The sequence below is a fragment of the Pantherophis guttatus genome, chromosome 4 (assembly GCF_059756535.1).
Source record: "Pantherophis guttatus breed Tessera chromosome 4, ASM5975653v1, whole genome shotgun sequence".
Classification (NCBI taxonomy): domain Eukaryota; kingdom Metazoa; phylum Chordata; class Lepidosauria; order Squamata; family Colubridae; genus Pantherophis; species Pantherophis guttatus.
In genome coordinates this window covers 137153189-137177585 of record NC_142066.1, presented here as the reverse complement: position 1 = coordinate 137177585, position 24397 = coordinate 137153189, and the positions used below count along the sequence as shown (strand labels likewise).

Here is a 24397-nt window from a genome sequence, read left to right as displayed (position 1 = left end):
GGACTGTCAATCAATAGTTAAATAATAATTAATACAACATGTTAATAATGAAGACATGATCTAAAGACATGAAACAAATTCCTAAGATCTGTATTTAAAATGAAATCAGTAAAACTGGTAGTTACATTTTTCCCTTACAATATAGTTACCGGTTTCAGATCATCACTATCAGCACAGTTCATCAGAAATAAAATTAAAGGCTAGCTTATTTTTATATAATTTATTTAAAAACAATTTAAGTTTTCATAATTTAACAAATTTAAAATTCAATTTACGTAGATGCATCCATTTATTCTAATTTAACCTATATTATTAAAACATATGCTAAAGTATACATTAAACAATGTTAAGCTTATTTTCTTCAATTCAAATAGGTCAAATGAAAGTTTAAATTATTAAGAAGTGTACTAATACACTTAAGGTACTATATACTAAGAATGTAAATGTATATAATATGTAAATATAAATATTTAAAATTTACATTTACCAGTTAAAAATGATCAATATGCACTGATCCTCACTTTTTAATATATTTTTCATTGTCAACTATAATAATACTGTGTTGCAGAAATGTTCTGTTTAATTCAAAATTTTCTGTATATTGAATCTTTAAAATTAATTCTGGTAGTTAATTATTAGTTTAATCAGCTGTAATTCGGTTACATGAAGCTTATATAAAAGTCTTAAAGTAGCAAGCACTAAAAGGTTTCTGGAAAACATTATATTAAGAATTCTTTACATATAAATCAACAATTTGAGAAAAATCTGATTAAGTACTTCTGCAAAATTATACCAGACAGAAAAACATTGTTAGATAATACACATTCACAGTAATCTTGTAAAAGAAAAGGGAAAAAAAATTCTCTATTTTGTTATACTTACTGAATAAGGGGGTGTAGGCAAAGAAATTTTTGAAACAATTCTTAATCTATGTCCATTTTTCTTGTGCTTTACATAAAAAAGTGATGTATTGAGAACCACAGAATTATTATCATCCAATTGGTCAGTAAAAGGAAAAGGATAAGGTAAAGGCACACGAGATTCGACTTCTAAAGTATTTTCTTCTTGACTTTTTTCAGACCTTAGACTACTACAGATATTTGATGCCCAGTATGTACGGTAGGAATCCATTTCATAGTAATCTATTGCAGTTCTTTTTCATGAAATAACTTCCCTTGATTAAATAGCTTTAACTGTTCTGGATGAAATGACAACGTAGTTCAATAACTATTTGCTCTTTTGTAGAGAGCAAGGAATTATAAATTCATACTCAGATGAGGAATCCAAATACACCAGGAAGTTCCAGGTAAACATTCAGTTGAGAAAAAAAAAGCAATGTTTGCAGATCTCACAGAATTGACATTTCCTCTCATGGAACCAAATAGAAAAGGGCATTAAAATAAAAGGAAAACCAAGGAAATCATTCATCAACACGAAAGATTATCTTCATAATTGCCTACTACGGTATATTCGCAGCCACACCATAAAAAAAAATCCTGCAGCACCTGTCAATACTTAAAATTCTCCACTGAAGTACGACAAGAACATACTAAATTAAGATACTATTTAATCATTTTCCCCTTAAGTTGTATAAAAAGCTGGTCTGAAATCAGATAAGCTTCTCTGTACAAAATAAAAGCTGTGTCTCAATGGGAGGAAAAGGTCAGAACATTATTGTAGGAGTGGCTAGATTACTTTACTGCAGGTACACAGAGATTTGGAATTTGAATTAACACACCCACATCAAACCTTGTTCAACAAGATTCAAAAGCCAAGTCAGAGTTCATAAATGAAGGAATTAAAAAGCTTTGTGACTGCCTGATCCATTTCTTAAATGCTTTTTTAAAAAGTCACACCCAGTAAATAAATAGTTTCTAATTAGTACGTCATACTTAAAATAATTTATTTTTACTTAATTTAAACTAAAATTGACAGAAATTAATAAAGAGAAGACAGAAGAGGTGACAGTACTCAATATCTAGATGACACCCAAAAGGTAGTCAAGATCTATTGTTTATCATTGCAGAATTCCAGATAAGGAATAATGCACCGATATTATAGATTCTGACTCAACTTTTGTTACAAGGATTCATGGATCAGGCCCAACAACAAGACATGAGTCAGTAGATTAACTAAATCTCTTTTATTCACAGGATCATCTCAACAACACTTGCAACATCTGGATCTGAAGAGCAAGGAGGAGCGTGCCCACCTTTTATGCCAGAAGGCGGAGACTTAGGTAAGGAGGGGTTAGTGGGAGGAGCTGGACAGGTGGGAGTTTGGATTAACCCCTGCACTGCTGCACTATAGCTGACCCCTGGCACAGTTAAGGCATTTACCCTTGACAAATCCCCCTCTAAATGCCTAACATGTGTCTGTATGCCTGACTGATTGATTGGCACTCCGGGGCGGATATTGAGTTTGGACACTAGGTGTGAATGTTGTTTGCCCTGCAGTGGTTTTGTGAGTATGTCTGCAGTCTGTTCTTCTGTGTCACAATGAATGGCCTTTATGAACCCGATTCTGGAGAGCTGTCTTACGTGTTTGTATTTTATGTCGATATGTCTTGATCTTTGCCCTACGGCATCGGCCATGGATATTTCTATGGCGGCCTTGTTGTCTTCATAGATATTTATCGGGTAAGTTGGTTCTCTCCACACGCTGGCGAGCAGGTCGTCGAACCAGATAAGGTTGTTGGCGGCTTTGGAGAGGCATATGTATTCTGCCTCAGTGGTCGAGGTGGCTACCAAGATTTGTTTACCTGTGTACCAATGCACAGGGCTATTGTTCAAGTAGAATATGTATCCTGATGTGCTTTTCCTACTTTTGATATCTCCAGCCCAGTCAGCGTCGGCGTAGCAGGAGAGGACAGGTTCGTCAGATGCTTCTGGTTCTAGGATTAGGCACGCATTGGCGCTTTGTTTCAGGTACCTTAGTACCCTCTTCACTGCGTCCCAGTGGTATGTGGTGGGTCTGCCTACGTGTCTGGACAATAGATTAACTGATAGCGCAATGTCTGGCCTTGTCCAGTTAGCGATATACAGGAGTGAGCCTATGACTGACCTGTACAGCGTGTTGTCTTCAAACTCAGGTGATTCGTCATGCATGTTCTTCAGAAAGTCCGGTTGCATGGGTGAATCACATCCCTTGGCATCTGCCATGTTACATTTGTGGAGTAATTCCTCTATCTTTTCCTTTTGGGACAGTTGAAAGCCCTTGGGGGTTTCACTGACCTGCACGCCCAGGTACCGGTTTATTCTTCCTAAGTATTTTAGGGTGAAGTGTTCGCTTAGTCTGTTGGCGAAGGCCTTGCGATTCTTTTCGTGTTTGCTGATGTAGAGAATGTCATCCACGTATACTAGGATGTATTCTGGCGAGTCCCCCACTCTCCTGGTGAAGAAGCAGTTGTCGGCCACGGTTGCTGTGAATCCCATTGACTTCAAGACCTCAACCAGGCACTCATACCAGCGTTTACCTGACTGTTTAAGTCCGTACAGACTTTTGCGAAGCAGCCAGGTGTCCCCCCTGTTGGTCCTTTTACTGTGTGGCGCCTTGACGTATATCTCCTTATCTAGGTTGGCGTGCAGATAAGCTGTCTGCACATCGAACTGGTGTACCTCTAGTCCTAGTAGGGAGGCGATGACCAGGGCACTTTTGACGCTCTCTGTCCTCACGGTGGGTGAGTAGGTGTCAGTGTAGTCCTCTGGGAACCTTTGAGCAAACCCCTGGGCCACTAGCCTGGCTTTGTATAGGTTTTGGCCACCCTCAAGGTTCTTGACCTTGAAGATCCATCGGGTGCCTATCGCGCTTTTGCCCTCAGGGACCTTGGCTGGGGTGTAGACCTCTAGTTCTCTCAGACTGTCCAGTTCTTTGGCCATGGCGGACTCCCACCTTGTTCTCTCCTCTTGAGGTAGCCTTAATACCTCTTCGTATGAGTTTGGTGTGACGTGGTTCGTGTGTATGTGCATCACGTAGTCATTTAGCCTCTTTGGCAACTGGTTCCTGGTTGACCTGACCGGTCTGTCTATTGTCTGTTCGGTGTCATGTAAGTACCTGGCCTCCCTTTGTGTCAGCGAGTCTACACTTATCTTGGGATGGTTCCCTTTCCACTCCCCAATTTGGATGCCTTGGAGGTTGGGTTTGGGTCCCTTCTTTTCCTGTCTATTCACCTTTTCGTGTTTGTCTTGTGCTTGCTCGTCTGGCCTACTTTCTAGCTTGTTGGGCACCTCGTTCAAATGTATCCTGGACCAGTTGGCTTGCTCATGGAATGCCGCCGTCCTAGATACCACGAACCTGTCGTTACTGTCCACAAACCTGTAGCCCTTGGTTCCCGGTTCATACCCCATGAACCTCAGTCTTCTGGATACTTTGTCCCCTTTTCTGCGCAGCTGTTTGGGTATGTGGACATCGGCGGTTACGCCGAATACGTGTAAGTGTGCTATTTGTGGCTTTTTGTTGTACATGAGCTCGTATGGCGTTTTGTCTATCACACTGGACCATGTTCTGTTAAGTGTGTAGTTGGAGTAAACCAAGGCCTCAGACCAGAAGTGTTGGCCAATGCCCGCGTCCTCTAAGGCGCACCTGACCATTGTTTGCAGCGTTGAGTTTCGTCGTTCTGCGACCCCGTTCTGAAAGGCCGAAAATGGGGACGACGTAAAGTGAAGCACGCCCTTGGATCTGAGCCAATGGGAGAAGTCCCTTGATAGGAACTCGGACCCTCTGTCAGTCATGATTTGCTTGATTTGGGTGTTGTTCTGTGTCTCTACCCTTTTGTAGAACTCTTTGAATTTTTGGAAGGCCTCATCCTTTCTCTTTAGGGTATAGACGAAGCCATATCGACTATAATCGTCCACGATGGTGAGAAAGTATCTTTTTTTGTATTTTATGGATGGCCTTAGGGGCCCTACCAAATCCATGTGGACTAAATTGAATATCTGTTTGGCGGCGCGTGATGACTTCTTAGGCCTGGGTTTGACCTTTAACTTAGAACATTTGCACACCGAGCACTCGAGGTAGTTTTCACAGCTCTTTATTTTGATGCCCTCGGTACAGTTGGCCATTTTTTGGATTACGGGGAAACTTGCGTGCCCTAGCTTCCTGTGTAATAGGTGTGCACAGTCGTCGTGCATGGGCTTGCCTATCGAGGGCCCTCTCTGAGTGTGTCTGCTGTGTCGTGTCTCTAGTGTCGTGTTCTTCTTGTTCTCTACCTCTCCCTCATCTACCTGTCCTCCTTCAATTCTGTTCTGGTTAAGGTCTTCTATGCTTTCCGAGCTGGCGTATATGCTGTGTGTGCTACCCTCAAAGAACGTTACATGGGGTAACCCTTGACTGATGGTCACTCTCCCTATGTCCTTTCCGCCCTTGCTGACTTGAACATTCCCTTCCGTAAAGGTCACCTTAACCCCTGATTCCTTGCTGAGTTTTACTGCGGCCAATATGTTGTGGGGTATCTCCGGGACCAGCAGTACCCCCTCTATTTCCCCTACTCCTGGCAATATAACTGTCCCCTTGCCTGTTACCTTAACCTCGCTTTGGTCTGCAACCTTGATTGAGAAATCCTCTCTTTGGAACGATGAGAGAAGTTTCTGGTTGTATGTGGTGTGGTTGGAGGCTCCAGAGTCTAGGAGCCATGAATTGGTGTCTCTGCCCTGATGTGTTATGTGAGTGCGTTCTCCTATCCCATATAATGACCCCGTTCTGCTGTCACGTGAGCTGTCTCTATTCCCTCTTCTATCTCTGGGGTTGGGTGAATCTCTGCGCCTGTATCTCTCCTCAGAGGTGCGTCTCTCTGTTTGCCTGAACCTATGTTCAGGTCTGCCTCTCTCCCTGTAGTTCTTGGGGCAGTCTCTCTTGAGATGCCCCCTTGATCCACAGATATAACACTCTGATATGTTGTGTTGTTTCTCTTGGAAGACTACTCTTTTCTCGCTCTTATGCTCTGTGGAGGGGCCAGAGCGCCTCCTCTTGAGATTGTCTTCTGCTATGAGTTTGTTGGACAGCTTTTCCACGGATAGCAGGCCTAGGCTAATGGTATCTAAGTGTGATAAGAAGCTGTCCCATGAGTGATCTAAAGAGTTAATTATTACACTCTTCATGATCTGATCGGATATGACCTCCCCCCTAAGGTGGAGTTCTGCTCTGGTAGCGCTTAAGGACACTAGGTGCTCACTTATGGGGGCCCCTGGTTTTAGTCTGGCAGAGAAGAAGTCTTTGGAGATCTGGGTAGTGGTGGACACACTCTCACTGTAATACAACCCAAACATTTTCTGTATGATTTCAGATACTGTGAGATTATGACCAATGCAGTGATAGATCGTGGGAGATATGCTTGCAATTAAAAGGTAAAAAGCCCTATGGTGCGTACAGTCCAATTCCAAGGACCAAGGTTTCTCTGGGGGGTCATTAATAAAATGTGACATATTTTCTTTTAGGAACACTACTTGGAGCTGCTGTGACCACTCTAGGATATTGCCCCCATCCATCCTCAACTTAGGAAAGTCACTCGGTAAGTTCCCAGCATTATTTGTAAAGTTACTTACTGCTGGCTGCTGTCCATGGTTCCTTATGTGCCTATAACAGCAATACGGCATGGGAACGCTAGCCGGCATTTTAAAAGTCCCGCTTTGTGATTTTTTTCTCTTTTCTTCTTCTAGGCGGAAGAGCGCATGCGCGAAGTCCATTTCTGCCCTGCCGTCGTCGAGGAAGGACCTGTTCATCGCGGCTCCGGCGTAGAGGTCTTCATCGGCTGGGTAGGCCTCGACTTCGGTCTTGGGGGTCCAGGTGCGCTCCGGATGGTGGCGGTCAGCAGCGGCTTCATCAGGGTGACGATCCTGGCGGTGCTGGGGTCTCGGCGACGAAAGTAAGTAGCTGGCCCAGTCCCTGCGTTCTGGGGTGCGCGGTCCGGGCGATCGGCGGCGCGGTGTCCTTGGGGTGCGCAGGGGGTTTGGTGTGCTGGCGTGGGCATCGTCGACCCTCGGGTGGGCGTTCCGGTGCCCCTCTCCTCGCCTTCCCTTTCGTTTGGGCCCTTCCGGATCCCTTCTTGTGACTTTGAGGCCCGGGCCGAAGGCGGCGGCGAGGGTCCTCATGGCCTCGTCGACTTGCCGTTCGGTTGGGGGGTCCCCGCGGCCCGAATCGGACTCTGCCCCCTCGCCCCAGTCGTTTTCATCATCGCTTGGGGTCGGATATTTTTCGCGCGCCGGCCATTTTGAATCCCGGCTTCTGATTGGGCGGGGGTCGGCCATTTTGCCCGACCACGTGGTCAAAGATGGCCGCCGTTTTGAATTTAGCGCGGGGCTGTGGGGCTCGGTGACCGTAGTGGGGTCGTTCTGGGGCGATCCACTCACCGAATTCAGTTCTTCGGGCTCCGGGTCTGAGTCTTCCTCGCTCCCCGCCACCTCGCGGTCTATTATGAAGCTTCGTAGGTCCGCGAGGAGATTCTTGTCATTGGCTCGCTCTTTTAGCAGCCTCAGGACGTCGATCCTCAGTTTTTCTTCCTCCTGATCACCGGGATTCGTTATTTCCCTTTTGTTGGTCTCCCTCCTTTCCTCCGTTGTGATGGCTTTGGGATCAGTCTTGGTTTCTGCCTTCCTAGGCGATCCTGCTGGGTTGCTGTCCCTTTGCTTCGGTGGAGTTGCCATCTCGTAGGCAGTGATGTATCTTCGTTGTAGGTTCGGAGGTTATTGGGCCATCCAACCATCCTCTGCTACCATATTGTTACAAGGATTCATGGATCAGGCCCAACAACAAGACATGAGTCAGTAGATTAACTAAATCTCTTTTATTCACAGGATCATCTCAACAACACTTGCAACATCTGGATCTGAAGAGCAAGGAGGAGCGTGCCCACCTTTTATGCCAGAAGGCGGAGACTTAGGTAAGGAGGGGTTAGTGGGAGGAGCTGGACAGGTGGGAGTTTGGATTAACCCCTGCACTGCTGCACTATAGCTGACCCCTGGCACAGTTAAGGCATTTACCCTTGACAACTTTACCAAAATGTATCTAACAATAAGGGCAATTCAACATGAAAAAATTCCAAGAGAGATGGTAGACTTCCTTTCACTCATTGTGTTTAAGCAGAGATCAGACAGGCATCTGAGATGCTTTGAATCTGGATTCTTGCACTGTACAGAGAAATAGATTCAATAGATTCTTAACAGACTGTAGGAAAATTATTTATTCCATGTGAGTTTTGTGCATCTAGCAAAAATGTTGCCTGTAGAAAGTAAATGAGTTACTTGTTATAAATTTAATTAGTTTTTAGAATTTTTCTGTCATAACACCATCACATTATCCATATAATATTTCCTTTGGAATTTGTGACATAGTAGAAGATAAACAACAGAAAAATAATCATTATGTAGTACATCTTGTGATAAAGGAATCACAAAATATGAACTTAATGGTCAACCTTTGACTGACAATCTTTGTTTGCTGACTTGGAAGACAGTACAGATTTTAAGATACTGAATTGTCAGAATAGAACTTGATAGCGATAATATAGTTTTCTTGGAACATAGTTGTGCTTATAAAGTTAAAAAGAGTACCTGATCCAATATACAGTGCTTTTGGGAAGTAGGGAAAGGAGAAGGGAGTTCCACTGTAATTACTGCAAATATAAATATATATATATACTTCAGAGAGATCATGCTTTTTTTGCTTTCGACTTAAATATTAGCCATTTAAAATTTTATCTTTATTACACATTTATTGCTCTTTTCAAACACCATTTTCTGTTCAATTATAAATGTTACCTTGCTCAATAATTATTTAAACAAGAGGAAAATATATTTAGTACAGAAATTTTGGATTGTATCTTGAATGTGCCTATTCTATTATTCTAAACATCAAGTTGCTGATGAGAGGTAAGGAAAATAAAAACATTTCAGTACTTTATAGAAAATGTTTTGGAATAGAGAGAGCATTAACTACAATATGTGTCTACAATTTTTGAAATAACTGTGCTTTTTCCTAGGATCCCAGAAGCAACTGCAACAGGATCTTAAAAAAAAATCAGATAATTTATCCTGTTACAGATACTACATTTGTGTTCCTGTACACTCCAGCTTTTTGGAAACTATCTTTTCTAACTGAACACGCACCTTGAAACATACTAATAGCATGACAAAAGGCCTTTCAAACTTGTGTTTTAAACTTTTTAAATGGAGATACATTATAAATAAAATATCTGAAAAAGAAATGCAGCTTTGAGTTTATATAAACATTGATTGAAATAATATTTAATTAATATTTAACATCATGATGTTGCAATATAGGGCTAAAAGAAACTAACTTGTAATCATAGTAAAAAGTCCGTACAATAAAGTACTCTCAGAATTTTTTTTTAAAAGGAAACTAACGAAATTAAGCAATTTCATTTTGTCTTTTCCACTCAGACATTCTTTCAAGGCTATAATTAAACAATATTACCTGATTAGCAGTTTCATTTATTGTTTGAAGAAGTTTTTCAAATACTGCTTGAAGTCGGCTATTGATATTTAGAATTAGCTCTTCATTTTTTGCATCTATTTCCATGCCAAGGAACTGGGTGAATTCAAAGTCTTCATCTGTGATTTCTGACCACATGATATTGTCTTGACTTTCAAGATCATTGCCAATATACTGAGATGATGGCCTTTCTGTACAACAAAAAAATTAAAAGAAAAAACAATGTCCCTCTTGTTGCTTTTTTTGTTTTGTTTCTAACACTAGCAGGATCTTTCTTATACAAGTTAATGAATATGATCAAATAAACTATATAATAAACAGAAATATTTCCACTGAGAATGAAGTACATCAAGCAATAAAATAAATTACACCTTGCAATAAAATTACACAAATGAAGTCAGTTAATTACAAAGCAGACAGCAAATACAAAAGGAGATACTAACAGAAGAAAAATATTTGAATATCAGCACATTATGAAAACTAATCTAATTGGTTAAATCTATCTATTTACCTATAGGGTTATATTTCAAGCATTACCTTCTATTTAGGCATTACAGTTGTCTAGTATAAAATATGCACATTGCAAGCACAGAGATAATCTGATTGCATTCAAATTCCATTTTGAGAAAACACTAAAACTCTGCCACTAATAAATTATTGTTCTACATTTTAATTCAATAATTGAAAATAGTTTAGTAATATCATTAATGGAAAACAAAGAATTCAATTTGTATTTATGTGAAATGAAAACAATCTGATCATTGAAGATGTTTGATCCTATTAATGAAAGATACATGATTCTATCTTCCTTTTCTTAGCATGAATCCTCATAGATTAAACATCTTTCTTTTGCCAATCATTTTCATCCATCTAGAAAGTATGTCTAGAGAACTGTTCTAAAGCAGGTCCATCTAAATTTAAAGTGTCTTGATATTTGAGGATATAGAAACAAGGTTAAATCTCATGCATATCTATTTATGACTAAAGTTAGACTTTCAAATAAATATGAATAGCAAGTTATAAATTATGTTTGCAGAGTAATATAAATGGTTAGTTATTATGTACAAAAATATATGAAAATATATTATCAAACCAACAACATGAAAATCATTTCATTGTGAAGTAGTATTTTATACAAATGTGACTGCAGTTGAAAATCTATTAATAATTTTGTAGTGGGCAGGGATTTGCCAAAATGTTTCTTTCCAAAACATTTCCAGCCCAAAATTTTTCAGAACATTCCACTGCAAATGACAACCTGTTGCCTTAGGTGTGAAAAATCTCTATTCTGAGATTTTTTTGGAGATGTCCAATTTTTGTCCTAACTCATTTTAATCTGAGAATTCAAGTCAACCCTTAATTAACAGTTAGTATAAAAATGGATTTTAAGGAGTTAATCTGCTATCTCTGCCTTTATCTTTTTTATTAGCTTTTACTAATCTTAATCTTTATTTTTAAAAATAGCAATAGCACTTAAGACTTATATACTGCTTCACAGTGCTTTACAACCCTCTCTAAGCAGTTTACGGAGTCAGCATATTGCCCCCAACAATCTGGGTCCTCATTTTACCCACCTCAGAAGGCTGAGTCAACCTTGAGCCGGTGAGAATCGAATTGCATACTCCTGGCAGCCGGCAGAAGTAGCCTGCAGTACTGCATTCTAACCACTGTGCCATGATGGCTCTTCTATATATAACATACTGTAAGCATACTGTTGCTTTGAGGCTTTTTGTTTAAAGCACCAATTGGGGAAAAAAAGACTTGTTTCCAGTGAAAAGGGCATCTTGATCAAGCATAAATATACTTGACAAAAAGCAAGCTAAACTACCTGATCTGACATTAGGATATAAAAGAAAGTACTTTTACATTATACTGTCACAAGAAATATATGTACACTTATGTTCATTGACCTAAAAGATCTTTTTTTTCAAACTTCTAAGGACAAATTTTATCAGACCAAAGTACTTAAATATGGCTCAGTACAATTCAGAACCTTTAAAAGGAATAATTAAGAGTGACTCCTTAGTCATTTCTTTTGAAAACCTACCGTGTTTCCCTGAAAATAAGACCCTGTCTTATATTTTTTTGAAATCTGAAATAAGCGCTTGGCCTTATTGCCATGCATTCAAAAGCCCAATTGGGCTTATTATCAAAGGATGTCTTATTTTGGGGGAAACAGGGTAACTGCTTCAATAAAAGTCCCAAACATTCTGATTATATTTTAAAGTGAATGTACCATATTTTAAATTACTCTTTATACCTTGTCTGAAATATTTTCCTTAATGGTAATTACTGTTATATATCTCCTTTTAGCTTTGTAAAGCTAACAAAAATACTAATCGAAATACTCCATGAAAAGAAAACTCATTGTTTTTTATGAATGAAATGAGTAACTGGATGAATTTAATTTATGTTCACTTGGCACCTTTCATCTGCACAGGATTTCAAAGCACTTCCATGTCCTGCAGAAATAAACTCCTAGGCACAATATGCAATTTCATCAAGGATGTCTGACATATACCATTAGCCAATTTACAACGCAATGGATTTTAAATGGGCAGTGCTTAAAAATTATAGACATCACCACTGTCACTTTGAATAATTTGAAAAGTTACTTCAGGGCCAGAAGATGAAAGGGCTTTAATATCCTCAGAGCAGAAAGCACATTTGCAATGAATATCCAGGATATTGTTTGTCAATGCTATACCAAAACATCGGTTAAGACTGAGTTGAGGGAAGATCTACCCTCTACTGAGCCATCAACACCACTTACTGATGCAACTGATGCTCTTTGAAGTTCACCCATCTTAAGTACTGACCAGGTAAGAGACCCTGCTCAGCTTCTGACAAATAACAACCTGGAGTACAGTAAGCAGAGCTACAGAAAAATACAGTCAAATAAAAGGATAAATTAGTTATTGGGTATTCTATACTATAAGCAAAGAACAATGAATATTTATAATTAAGGGTAAAACCTGGAACTTCATTGCAGTGTGCACTGCACAATATTTTAACTTTGGAATATACATTCTTGACATTATTTTTTGTAGCTAAAACAACACACTGAGTTTTTCTTCTCTCTGTAGACTGGAATAGTGACAATAGATTTCGGGACTTGGTATTCAATAGTTTCCTAAAAACTTTTCATGTTTCCCTAAAGAAAGGACACTGAAGGACAATTTCCCTAAAGAAGGACACTGAATAAGTAGAGAAAAGGATTTTGTTGGCTGTAATATTGCATTATGTAAACCAAATGCATTGACAAATGTTCTTGTATACTTTTAAAACCTTACTTTTAAGCACATTTTCCTTGTCTTACGTCCTATACAAAGGAAAACAATTTTGTTCATTTTTTCTATAGATTTCTAATGCACATGATAAGCATGGCAGACAAAACATGTAGTAAATAATATCATGACTTTTATTGGCATTCTTCATTATGTTGAGCAGAATAGTTTCACCGAGGCTGAAAGCTCATTCTTTATCAGACAACTTTGTTTCTAGGATTAAAGGTCAATTCTTTTCATTTTGAGTTGGATAAAATATTGATAGCTGTTTTGACCCTATGATAACATTAACAGACAATGCAAGTGAGAGCAGAAAGGATTTCGGTTAACTGCAATTCTGATAGGAAGAAATTTTGCTGTTTTAAAGACTGGCACCAATCTCTTAAAAGTGAATATTTTTGCATTAAATGAATTGTTGAATGAAATCAATCAATTGCATAATGAATCCAATAAAGCGAAGTAAACCTACACTTATAAAGGTAATAGTCAAGTTCCCATCAAGTAATATTGACTCAAGGTAATTTTGCATTGGATAGCTTATAAATGTGATTTATAAAAATTCTTGGCAACTTTTGGGAAGGCCCTTGTAATTTTGATAAGTCACATACTAGGAAGGATTTTTTTTCTGTTAACTTTCTAACCAAGTCAATATTCCAAGTGTCTCTTGGCGGTATTTCAGCAGTGTATTAACTAGGTCCAACCTCCTTAGCTTTTCTGAGATGGTTAAGGATAACTAGTTACCACTATAAGTTTGGACTATCAAGTATTATGCTCTTCATGATAACAGAAACATATCTTTGTCCTTTAAGTTATAGACCATGGTATTCTAATATTTTTAAAGATTACAGAAAATTAAAAAATTAAAATATTTCACTCATATATTTACATTAATTTATCATATCCTTTAATTTGGGTTCTTACGAGGACATTTTCTGGATGATTTGATGTTTTACGTTGCATGAACTACTTTAGAATAAGTAATACCATTTCTTCAAAATTCCATAAATGTTAATTATTGAAAAATATTTATCTATTTAATTATTGAATCAAAAAGATTTATTTCTTTTAAATAATGGAACAAGGAGAATTCCAGAACTATATCTGGTTTTGCTTTATTAAGCATGATAAGGTTTCTGACTTAGCAGAACATAAATTGTTAATAGCCTTCAAAATCATGGGAATACTAGGTCACCTCATTGCCTACTGAAGAATGTCTATGGTAGCCAAGATTTATCATTCTATTTATTTGATATGCAAATGTAAAATATTTTATTTAACTTATATGCAGATATATCATTACCAATTACTCTGGACTAAAATATGCTGATAGTATCACTTTGATTATTGGAAGCTAAGAAAACTTAAGGAGATTCTTGCTCAAGATAAAAGAAGAGCTATCTATAGAGATTCCCAATCATCCGAGTCATGGTATCCAAGGGTGCTTTTCCAAAAGGCAACTGGACTTTCTTGCTTCTTCAGAAACTAAAGAAGCTTTTGGGATAAGAAGAAAAATGTTTTCAAAGAAAAAAAAACACAGGAAAGTCCAGTTGCCTTTGGAAAAGCATTCTTGGGATTTAAAAGAAGAGAATAAAAAAGTTAATCTATTGCTTAAAATTACAAAAAAATAAAAAATAAAAAATGAAGACTATGGCAACAAGCAATGCCAGTCCAATGCAAAGATAAAGAAGAGAAAGTGAAATTGCAGGCTTTATGTTGCTAGGCTCAAAAGTTCAGAGAGTGTTGACTTTGGCCAGCAAATAGACAGAAGTCTATTATATGGACGAAAGATGACAAATCTACACACAACATTGAATTATATGTGCAGTGACAATATGTTCTAGTATACTAGTATTAGATCACAGTGACAATGAATTCTAGTATACTTGTATTAGAAAACATTGTCAAAGCCACATTTTCTAATACTCATATAGTTGGGAAACCAAACCATCAGACAAAGCAAAAAACAAAACAAAACTTCTCCAAAAATAGTGAAAGGTGGTGCGTTCAATTTATTTGCTTCCTATCTCATTATGGCTACTTTAGGGAATTTACAACAAAGTAAGGCCTCAGATGCCTTAAAACCTGGCTAGGCTTGGATACAGATGTAGGTGATTTTTCAAAATTTGTTCCCAAATGTTTTTGCCACAAAATTAAATAACACAGCTTATGTTGGGAAATGAATTGTGAGATAAGGTGGATAGTATAATATGATTTGAACCTGCTTTCTAAGTTCTGAACTTTACAAATTATTGTTGAGTACTGACATCTAAAACAATTTATACTGATCAAGGATTTCATGAAGGATGCTATTGAAGTGAATCAATTTTTTTCTAAGAAAAGCTGTAATTCCTGAACTAGCCAAGGCTATAGCTAAATCTTATACCAATATAATTTTCAAACAGCATATCAGCTTTTTAGAAAGAATTTGTCCTTTCTGAGTCATATGCATATCTCCATTCAGATGACCTCCAGATGAAATAAATTTCATTTCCATCCAATATAAAAAATGGTGCTATTTGCCACTGTGTACAACAGTTTATTTAATATTTTAAAATGCCACTTTTATTATCACAATTGTGTAGTAACAGTAGAAGAACAAAAAGTTTTTATTTCCAAATTTACTATTAAGTTTAAACCACAAATCTATTGGATTTACTCTTTTAATCTAACTGCCATGATAAGACAGAATTGTTTCGTTGAAATGAATTTCTTTTTCTGAATTGTACTGGAATGTAAACATGAGCATACAAAATTTATATTTCTCTAAGGCAAAACCAGCACAGAAAAGCAATGTGGATTACTATTTTGAAATTACATTTTTGAAGTCTGTTGTATAAAAAGTTGTACCATATTCATGTAGCACAGATTACCCTAAATCTAGTGCCATATTGATAGTAGAATCGTATTCTAAAAATAAATGACCAACTGCTCTTACTATTAGAATCCTAGAGAAATTGTCATTATCAGTCTGGCTGTCTAGATGACACTTTTCTAGAAAGAGGCCAAATTCCTTGAGATTGTACCATAATCGATCAAGAAAGACCAATCCAATGTAAAATATGTAGGTATCCTATGTAAAAATTAGGTACTCATTGCTGATAAATCTATTCAACAGATATAAATTAAACCAATTAAATGTTTGTAATAACATACTCACTATAATCTCCTATTAGATTGCCAAAACAGTAAGGAGAGATTATGTTTAGGTCAGGAAAAGTATGGAAAAAATTAGCAAAATATATTCTATCATTTGACTCCATTGAAATCACCATTACAATTCAAAATCAAAAATTATTTAGGTAAATCTCTAGATAGTTCTTGACTTGCAACCATAATTGCGACCAGAACTTCCATTGTTAAGCAAAGCAGTGAGTTGTTCCTTATTTTCAATCTTTTTTGCCACAGTGGTTAAGTGAATCACACAGTTAAATGAATTATGTAGTTGTTGAGCAAATCCAGCTTCTCCCCTTGACTTTGCTTGTCAGAAAGGCCATGAATGGCAATCACATGACCCTGGGACATTACAATTGTCATAAATACATGCCAATTGCCAAGTACTTGAATTTTAATCACATAACTCTGGGAGGCTGCAATGGTTACAAATGTGGTTGTAAGTCATTTTTTTTTCAATGCTGTTGTAACTTTGAACACTCACTAAATGAATGGTTGTAAGTTTAGGCCTACCTGTACTTTGACCCATAAATTGTTAATTTGGAGTAGATTTTCCAAAGATGGATATATACTTTTCCAATAGCATGTTGTTAAATGTTATCAGGACTGTCAATGCACAATACAGCCATCTCAGGTTGTTTCAATACATTGCTAAAGTCTACCTTACCACTAACTTTCCATCTTTAGGAGGTGTAATCTACGTAATGCTAAATCACTCCTTAAATCTTTCTCTATGTATCTTCTCCAAATTTATTTAAAAAGTTCTAATTCAGGTAAGATTTCTGAAATCTTGTGAGAGATTGAATTTGTGGTATCTATACACAGACATCATCAGACCTTTCTTAGAGGACATTTTTCTGAAGTCAGAGTAGTGTGCCTGAATGCTATCAGAAGCATTGCCAGCTTAGTACTGCTCCATTTCAAGCACACAACATTTTCAGTGAACAATCTGGGTTAAACTCAAAGAACTGTTTTAACTTCTAAGTGGAGCATTTCAATCTCAAAATAGTTTGTATTTAAAACTTTTGTACATTCTTAGTTTAAATCATCACAGAAAATAGGTAAAGTTTATTTATGGAATTTATGCGATAGACAAAGAGCATATTTTTAATTACTAAGATACAAAGGGATATTGATTATAAAAATATCACATTTATTGCAGTTGATAGGCAGCTGTTTTTAAAATAATGTATATAACTTCTTACTGAAACAAACAAGCCATGATGATAGCTGACATGACTATGTTAGAACAGGAGAATAACAGAGTCACCAATAAGGCCCCATTATATGCAGTTATGGTCTATTACTATTTATTTATTTATTTGACGGGCAATTAGACATTTTCAAGCATATCTAAGAAATTAGCTAACCGGTAACTCTGAAAACAAATTGTGGATTCAAGAATGAAAAAACTTTAAATTGCTACAAATTATTTACATTATTTATGGATCAGAAACGTTAAACTTCCATATTGTATTTATTGCGTAATTGAATTTTAAGGCCTCTCAAAGTGATGAAACGTGCACTGCAGAAACAGTGAGGGAGACATTTGGCAACAAAGAGGTTTCCCAGAAAGAGGCAGAGATTAAGGGACTGTGCAGCCCAGAACTGGATGGGGAAGAAGAGAAAAAGTTCAGGATAGCCACACCCTAGAATTTCTCACGATATATTTAGTAGGCAAGAAAGTTATAGTCTTACTTTGGCAAGATTATGCCTATTAGGTATAAGCTACTAAAAGACTGAATTATTTTGTCTCTGAGCTCAGGCATGATACTCAATACATTTCAGCCTGAAATTATTAAAACTAAGTATCACAAATACTTTTCCTATAACAGACGTAGAATATAACTTTACTACAAGTACCTGGCTCATATCCCATGTAAATGCTTGGTTTTAAGGTGTCTTCTGCTCTTGCCTCCCATGCAAGACTTTTAAAAAGGAACTGAGATTCTGGTGACTGATCTAGAAGTTTCACAACAAGGTGTCCAATTGTTTCTTCTACAGCTGCAGTAGTCTTCACAATATCCAACAGAATCTTCATCAGCCTACTACTGGCTTTCTGCAAAGTACATCTGAACTCATAAAACAAATATAATTCCAATTAAAATACAATATGGTGTTTACTTCCACAGTTTGTCTTTACACAAAAACTAGGACTCATGGCACTATTAAATTAAATCACTTGGAATAAGACAAGAATTAAAAAAGCAGATAATATATTGAAAAGGTAATGAATAAGATAACCGATTTGCTAAAACTAAAATCAAGAACTATTTACTAAATCCTACCCCCCCAATCTCCAATTGCTCATAAAAAGTTATTTCCTCACAGTTAATGGCTGTTACATTTGAGCTTAGATAACATATCATGATCAAGAAAATATCAAATATTCTCTTGAATGTAAAAAATGTAGTATAATAGTCTCCCAAAGTAGATGTTTACCAAGCAATTTATGTTACAAATTATTTTTCAGAAAATAGTCATTACAAAAGTATTCATATATTAAAAAATATTTAATAGCTAGAACTCATTTACTACTTTAACACATATGCTGTGCAATGTAATATATATATCAAGTGATATTACTGAATTAAATGGAAGTTAATTTCAAATGAACAAGCATGTTTACAGTGTTTGCCAGATAATTGCTTTATATAGGGATTAGTAATTTGTAAAGTTAGATCCCAGAATGTGCGACCATGGCTACCAGTCCAGGCACACAGATAAATCCATGGCAGATAAAGCAATCACTAGCTATATTTTATGTCTAGTTTATATATCATTTTCAGTTTTAGAAACAAATTTCATTTTTAGTTAAGATTCATATACCTAAACACCACAACTAAATTTATGGTTTGGAAGAAAATTTCACTACTCTAAAAAACATGCTTACTTTTAATTAAGGGATGAAAAATAAGGAAAAGGAATGGATTAATTCCTATTAATAGGAATCTCATTAATAATTAATAGGCATGGATTAATTCCACTGAAATGTCAGAAAAATTGAACAAAAAAAATCTAAACCTTTTAGCCTTTCTGACAGCTTACCTCTCTTTTGAAAGAATGTCGACAGAAGTTTGTCCATGTTTTTCTTCTCCATCTTCAACTTCTAAAACATGCTCTTTATTTTCAGTCTGATTCACACTTTCATTCTGGGTAAGTTTTGGTAATGGGAGAGAAGAAAAAAGAGACAAAAATCCTGTCATATTGCAATCACCATATGTTCTAATTCATGCAGATATGCAGATGTTTAAAAAATAATAATTCACAAGTTTCAAGCAATTCTAAATAATAATTAACTATCCTATTATCGGACATTTAGTTCTGGCAATGGAAGAATATTAGTCACAGCCTGTCAGAATTAAATAGTTATGCTAAGTAAATAACTTCTTGCTTCCCTGTAGGACGTTACTATAGCAATATTAAAATAAGACTTTATTTTCAATAGAATATCAGTTAAACTCCACCTTCCTATGTAATCAACACCCATTTAAGCAAATCTGACAGTCACCTGGAAATGACCTACACTGCATAGTCACAATGCCATTGTATTTATATACCAGAGCAGCAAATTAACATTACCTGTGTTTGAGTACTGCTGTTTTTTAACTCAGAGAGTTGCTTTTCTCTCCCAGCTATTAATTGCTTCTTTAGTGATTCTAGTTCATCTAAAAGCATTTGTTCTCTTTCTGTTATGACATTTTCATTAATATTCTAAAAACAAAATGAGATGTCTCATATTAGAAACTCTGCAAATGCAACAAAATCCAAGTTTATAAATAAATACAAACAAAATATAATAGAGTAACAGTCCTATATAGGGTATTATTAACAAGACATAGGTCTCATCGTCACAGAAAATGCAGCAGATGAAATAGATTGCAATATTTATGATTTTAAGACAAATTGAACCTTGAAAATTGGCCAAATACATGAAATATTAGAAATCCCAGTTCACATTACCTCTGCTAACTGTAATTTAAGACTATCAAGCTCTGTGAGGAGAAGCTCTTGATTTTCTTTCTGCCTCTCCAACTGCTGCATGTGACTCTGTTTTAATATTTCTGTTGCCTGCTGATGTTCTTGATACTGACGAACAAGCTCTTGATGCATATCTTCCAGACGATCCTCATAAGACAATATCTGGGTTGAAGTAAGAATGCTGGAAGTTGAAACTTCATTTGCAATCTGTAATTTTTGTTTGTAAGTATTAAAAATAGAATATCAGCCACGAAAGAATTGTCATTTAATTTTATGATAAGCAATTCTAGAAGTGGACACGGTTATAAAAAGTAAGTTTGCCCTGAAGACGTTAATCCATTCCAACGGGCAAACGGAAGATCCTCAACCTGTGTTTTTTATTGCTCAGCAGTAATGTTTGCTGGGTAAATAGATAAAATATAAGAGGGAGGAAGAATTGTTCAGAAAAAGAATGGAATACAAGTAGTCCACAAGATATGACGGGTCACTTAACGAACATTCAAAATTAGAACCATGTCCCAAAATTACATATGACCTTGTTTTAAATTTACAATGACTGCAGCATTCCCAGTCATTCACCTTTAGGATTGACCAGGAAGATGCAGCAGCACTCCCTGCCTTTCTCCTGCCCCCCCACCCCCACCCGGTAGGACTTTGCAGGTCTTACTCTGTTCCTCATACCTCCTGGAAACAGCTGCCATTTTCAGGACTTCAAAAATTCCTTGTGAAATGGTGGCTGATTTTGGAGCTTTCTGACCTGATCAGCTGGCCGTCAAGAAACTGCTAACCTCTCCTGGCTCCTGCTAGGTTTTGGGAAGAGGCAGGGTTTGCTGCTGTATGCCCATGGTCAATCATAAAACTTCTTGATCTTTCTCTCCCCGCCCCACCCCAGACAGACACCATTAGGTGCTAAAACTAAAGTCCCCACCTCTGTCCACCAATCTCTATCCCTTGACTCAAAGATGAAGAATTGAGGGTAGGAAGGAAGGAAGGAAAGAAAATCTTTCTGCAGCTTTTTTCCCTGAACTGAAGAAAAAAGTGCAACTCAAAAAGTTTAAGCGTTTATAACCCAGCTTTTTGCTCTTTGTATGACTGAGTTTAGGACCCAGTAAGTCCCCTGTAAGACAGACAGCGAAAAGTTTTCAAAAATCCATTTTCTGCCAATTTGCTGAACATGTTGCGCTATCGCCTTATGAGTTGATTTTTTTTTTCTGTAAGTCTTCTAGGCAAAAAGCTGAAAAGTTTGTCTCTCCCAACATTTTTAGTTTTTTTATAGAGGAAATGAGATTTTCTGGGAGAGGAGAGAGTCAAAGGTTTTGGGAAGTTTGTCCTGAAGTGGCTGCTTTTACATAGGGGATAGTTTCCCAAAGCCTAGCAAGAGCCAGGAGAGATTTGCAGTCTCCCGATAACCAGCTGATCAGGTCAGAAATCCCCAAAAGTCTAGGGAACTGATTCTTTCTTTTCTTTTCTTTTTTTGCGTCAGAAAGATAGAGGCATCTTGGCAGAACAAAGGACAGTGCCCTGTGTTTTCTTTCTGCATTGTTTCTCCCTGGAAAGTGGAGTCAGCTGGGCTATGGCGGCATGTGCCAGAGAGACGTCTCAGAAAAAAATAACTAATTCCACTTTTTTAGGATGCATTCCTTCTTTCCTTCTGGAAGCAGGCAATTTTGAAGCCACAATTCATTACAGCCATTCTGTAAATGACATGTGCTTCTGGGCCACAGCCATGAAGTCTAGGGCTGCTCCCGGAGCTTCCAGAAGCTGGTATAAAGCAGGGGTCTCCAACCTTGGCAACTTTAAGATTTGTGGACTTCAATGCCCAGAATTTCTCAGCCAGCAAAGCGTATAATGTAATGTAATGGGTAAACAGTGACAGAAGTTGGGAAGAGCATGTGAGACCCAAGGGACAGGAAGTGGAGTATGGTTTATCTCAGGAGAGTGGGGGAGGCCTTCAGAGGCCTGAGGCAGGTAGACCTGTGTCTGCACAGAATCTACTAGGATCTCCTCTAACCCGAAGCAGCCAATAGTCCACTTAACAACCAAACATTCATTTAACAAGTGCAATGGGGACAGCAGGGATGGCTGGTTATTACTTGAGGCAGTTCATTTAACATTTGTCCTGACTTATCCTTCCCTAATTGGGCAAGCTCCGTTACAGTCATAACTCGAGGACTACCTATAAAAAAGCATAGAAGGATAAATCTTCGCTGTGATATTTTGATTATAGGTAGGAAACAGAGTTCTAAGTTTTGTATTGCTTTGTTTTAGTGTTTTGTTTATTAGGAATCATTCCATTATATTTTAATTTCAAGTCTGCTACTCAACTCTTCAGTCCAAATAAAATTCATATTTTATTCCGTCTAGGAAATTACTTTTAATAAACTGGAGGGGGAGAAGATATGTCCCAAACTAGTAATGATATCTGACACATAAATATAACTTTCCCCTAATACAATTTAGAAAGCAGACCATAGCATTTGCTTTATGCTGAAACCCTAAGCATGGTAACTAAGGAGCAAGTCCTGCCCATCAGTGTGACTTATTACTAAAAAAAAATACCCACAGGAATTGGTGAGTGTGTGTGGATTCTTATTATATTTTTAAAGTTTAGTTTTAGATGGAACTTGTCTATATACTTATTTAGAAACATTGAATTAATTCAATTTTAAGAATTTATAATTTAAGATTTTTCTCTTAAATCTAATACTTTGTTTTATATAAAATTATAAAGGGCTGCTACTAAAAATTTATCCACTCTCTCCCTTCCCCAAATACTGTTGCAATGCCTCATTGTGATGGTGGGAATATTTTTGGGAAGGATGAGTGAAGAATATCAGGAGTGTGTGCTCATAGTATATATTCTGGACAGTCACCCAAGGCACTTCCAGCTAAAGGAAGCAGGCACTTGTATTGGACAGCTGTGACACAGGAAAATGGCAGAATCAGATCATTTTAGTAACAATAGAACGGCATCAACTCATACTGAGAGGGAGAAGGTAATGGCAAACCACTTCTGTATTTTCACCAAGAAAATCACGTGGATACAAAATACAAAGAGAATTTTGTATTTACCTAAGTGGTTGCTAAGAGTCAACAATGAAATAGATCAGTTTCTGCCAACAGGAGGAACTAAATTAGGTAATTGGGCTCCAATTTATTTAGTGTTATATAAGATTTCCTGAGTTGTTCTTCTTTTAACTTCTTGACTTATGATTCTGGTTTGCTAAAACATGCCAGAGACCCCAATTCTTATGCATGTATCAGAATTTTTCTGCATATAACAATGTGCACACCACAGACATAGCATTCCAATTTATTTAGCTGAGATGCTAAAAATGGTACGAAAAGTCCAGAAAGGAATTTTTAAGAACTGTTCTACAGAAATCTGATATTGCAATGCAACAAACATGCTAACAAGCCTTTTGCTATTATTCACAGGTGGAAAATAAAAGAGAATCTCAAAAAATTAAACTGTATTCTTAAAATTTATTTACCATAGGCATCTTTTCAATAAATTTTTCTTCATGGGAGGAAGAGTACTGGTATGTTGAAATCTTTGGATTAAAATGTTGCACTTCATATAGTGTAGCTTTTTTAGCATCAAGTTCAAATTGTCCTCCGAGGGATGACATTTTACCACACAATTCTTCAGGCTTAGTGCATGTCTTCTCATTTATGTGACTGTTTAATTCTTCTAGATATTCCTTTCTATGATAATTATTCTCCAGCTGAGTTTCTATTGGTTTCATCAGTGAATTTTCCTCTTCCAGATTAGCAATTCTTGCTAGTTCAGTTTTCTGTGCAAATTCTATACTCATGGTTACAACCACCTTAATAAAAACATTGAAATACAAAGAAGAGCTACTTCATTCATGCTTTCATATAAACTAATGAATAATCTATTTCCACAAATTAAACATGAGCCAGCAGTGTGGTACAGCTACTAAGACAAATACTAACTTGAAGTGCATTAACACGAACACAATCTAAATCAAAGGAAATAACAGTTTCACTTTTTTCTGTGCTTGATGAGTCTGCCCTACTTATTTGGAGTATTCTGTTTACTTATGGGCACCATAATTCAAAAAGGGTAATGATAAATAGAAGTAAATTCAGAGGAAAGCTACTAGGAAACTATGAGGATCAACAAAAGAATGTGGGTATCTTTCACCTACAGAAAAAATAAAGGGGACAGAACAGTACTCTTCAAATGTGAATTGCTGGGACAAGATGAATCAATCAAAGAGTTAAAGGGCTAAAATCACCACAAAGGATGTTCAGGCTAGACACCAGAAAGTGCTGCCATGTGATGTTATGAATTTGCCCTAGATAAATGACTTCAGAGTTTGGATGGTTATCTATCAGAGATGCTCCAGTGCAGACTACACTGAGCACAAGGATGAACTAGATTAGTGGTCCCCCAACCTTTACAGCTTGTGGGGGGAGAGGGAAACTATCCTGCTGTTCATGCAAGTCGAGCTGTGCAAGTGAATGTGCACTGGCCTGCCACTCGC

The 24397-nt window shown here is 37.1% G+C and overlaps 1 protein-coding gene across 10 annotated transcripts in view; it reads right to left on the bottom strand.

The window, feature by feature from the left end:
* Positions 1-24397, bottom strand: part of AKAP9 (A-kinase anchoring protein 9) — a 131621-nt gene that overhangs the window by 65198 nt on the left and 42026 nt on the right. For 7 of the 10 annotated variants that reach the window (XM_087892872.1, XM_087892878.1, XM_087892874.1 and 4 more), the window contains 6 exons: positions 23378-23713; positions 19866-20090; positions 19485-19616; positions 18951-19054; positions 17766-17974; positions 9427-9635 (listed from right to left, as the gene is read on the bottom strand). In XM_087892872.1, the coding sequence (XP_087748998.1) occupies positions 9427-9635; positions 17766-17974; positions 18951-19054; positions 19485-19616; positions 19866-20090; positions 23378-23713 (1215 nt within the window). Of the gene's footprint in view, positions 1-882; positions 1394-9426; positions 9636-17765; positions 17975-18950; positions 19055-19484; positions 19617-19865; positions 20091-23377; positions 23714-24397 lie in introns of those variants that run through there. The other 3 variants (XM_087892875.1, XM_087892877.1, XM_034402249.3) reach the window with 2 other exon arrangements.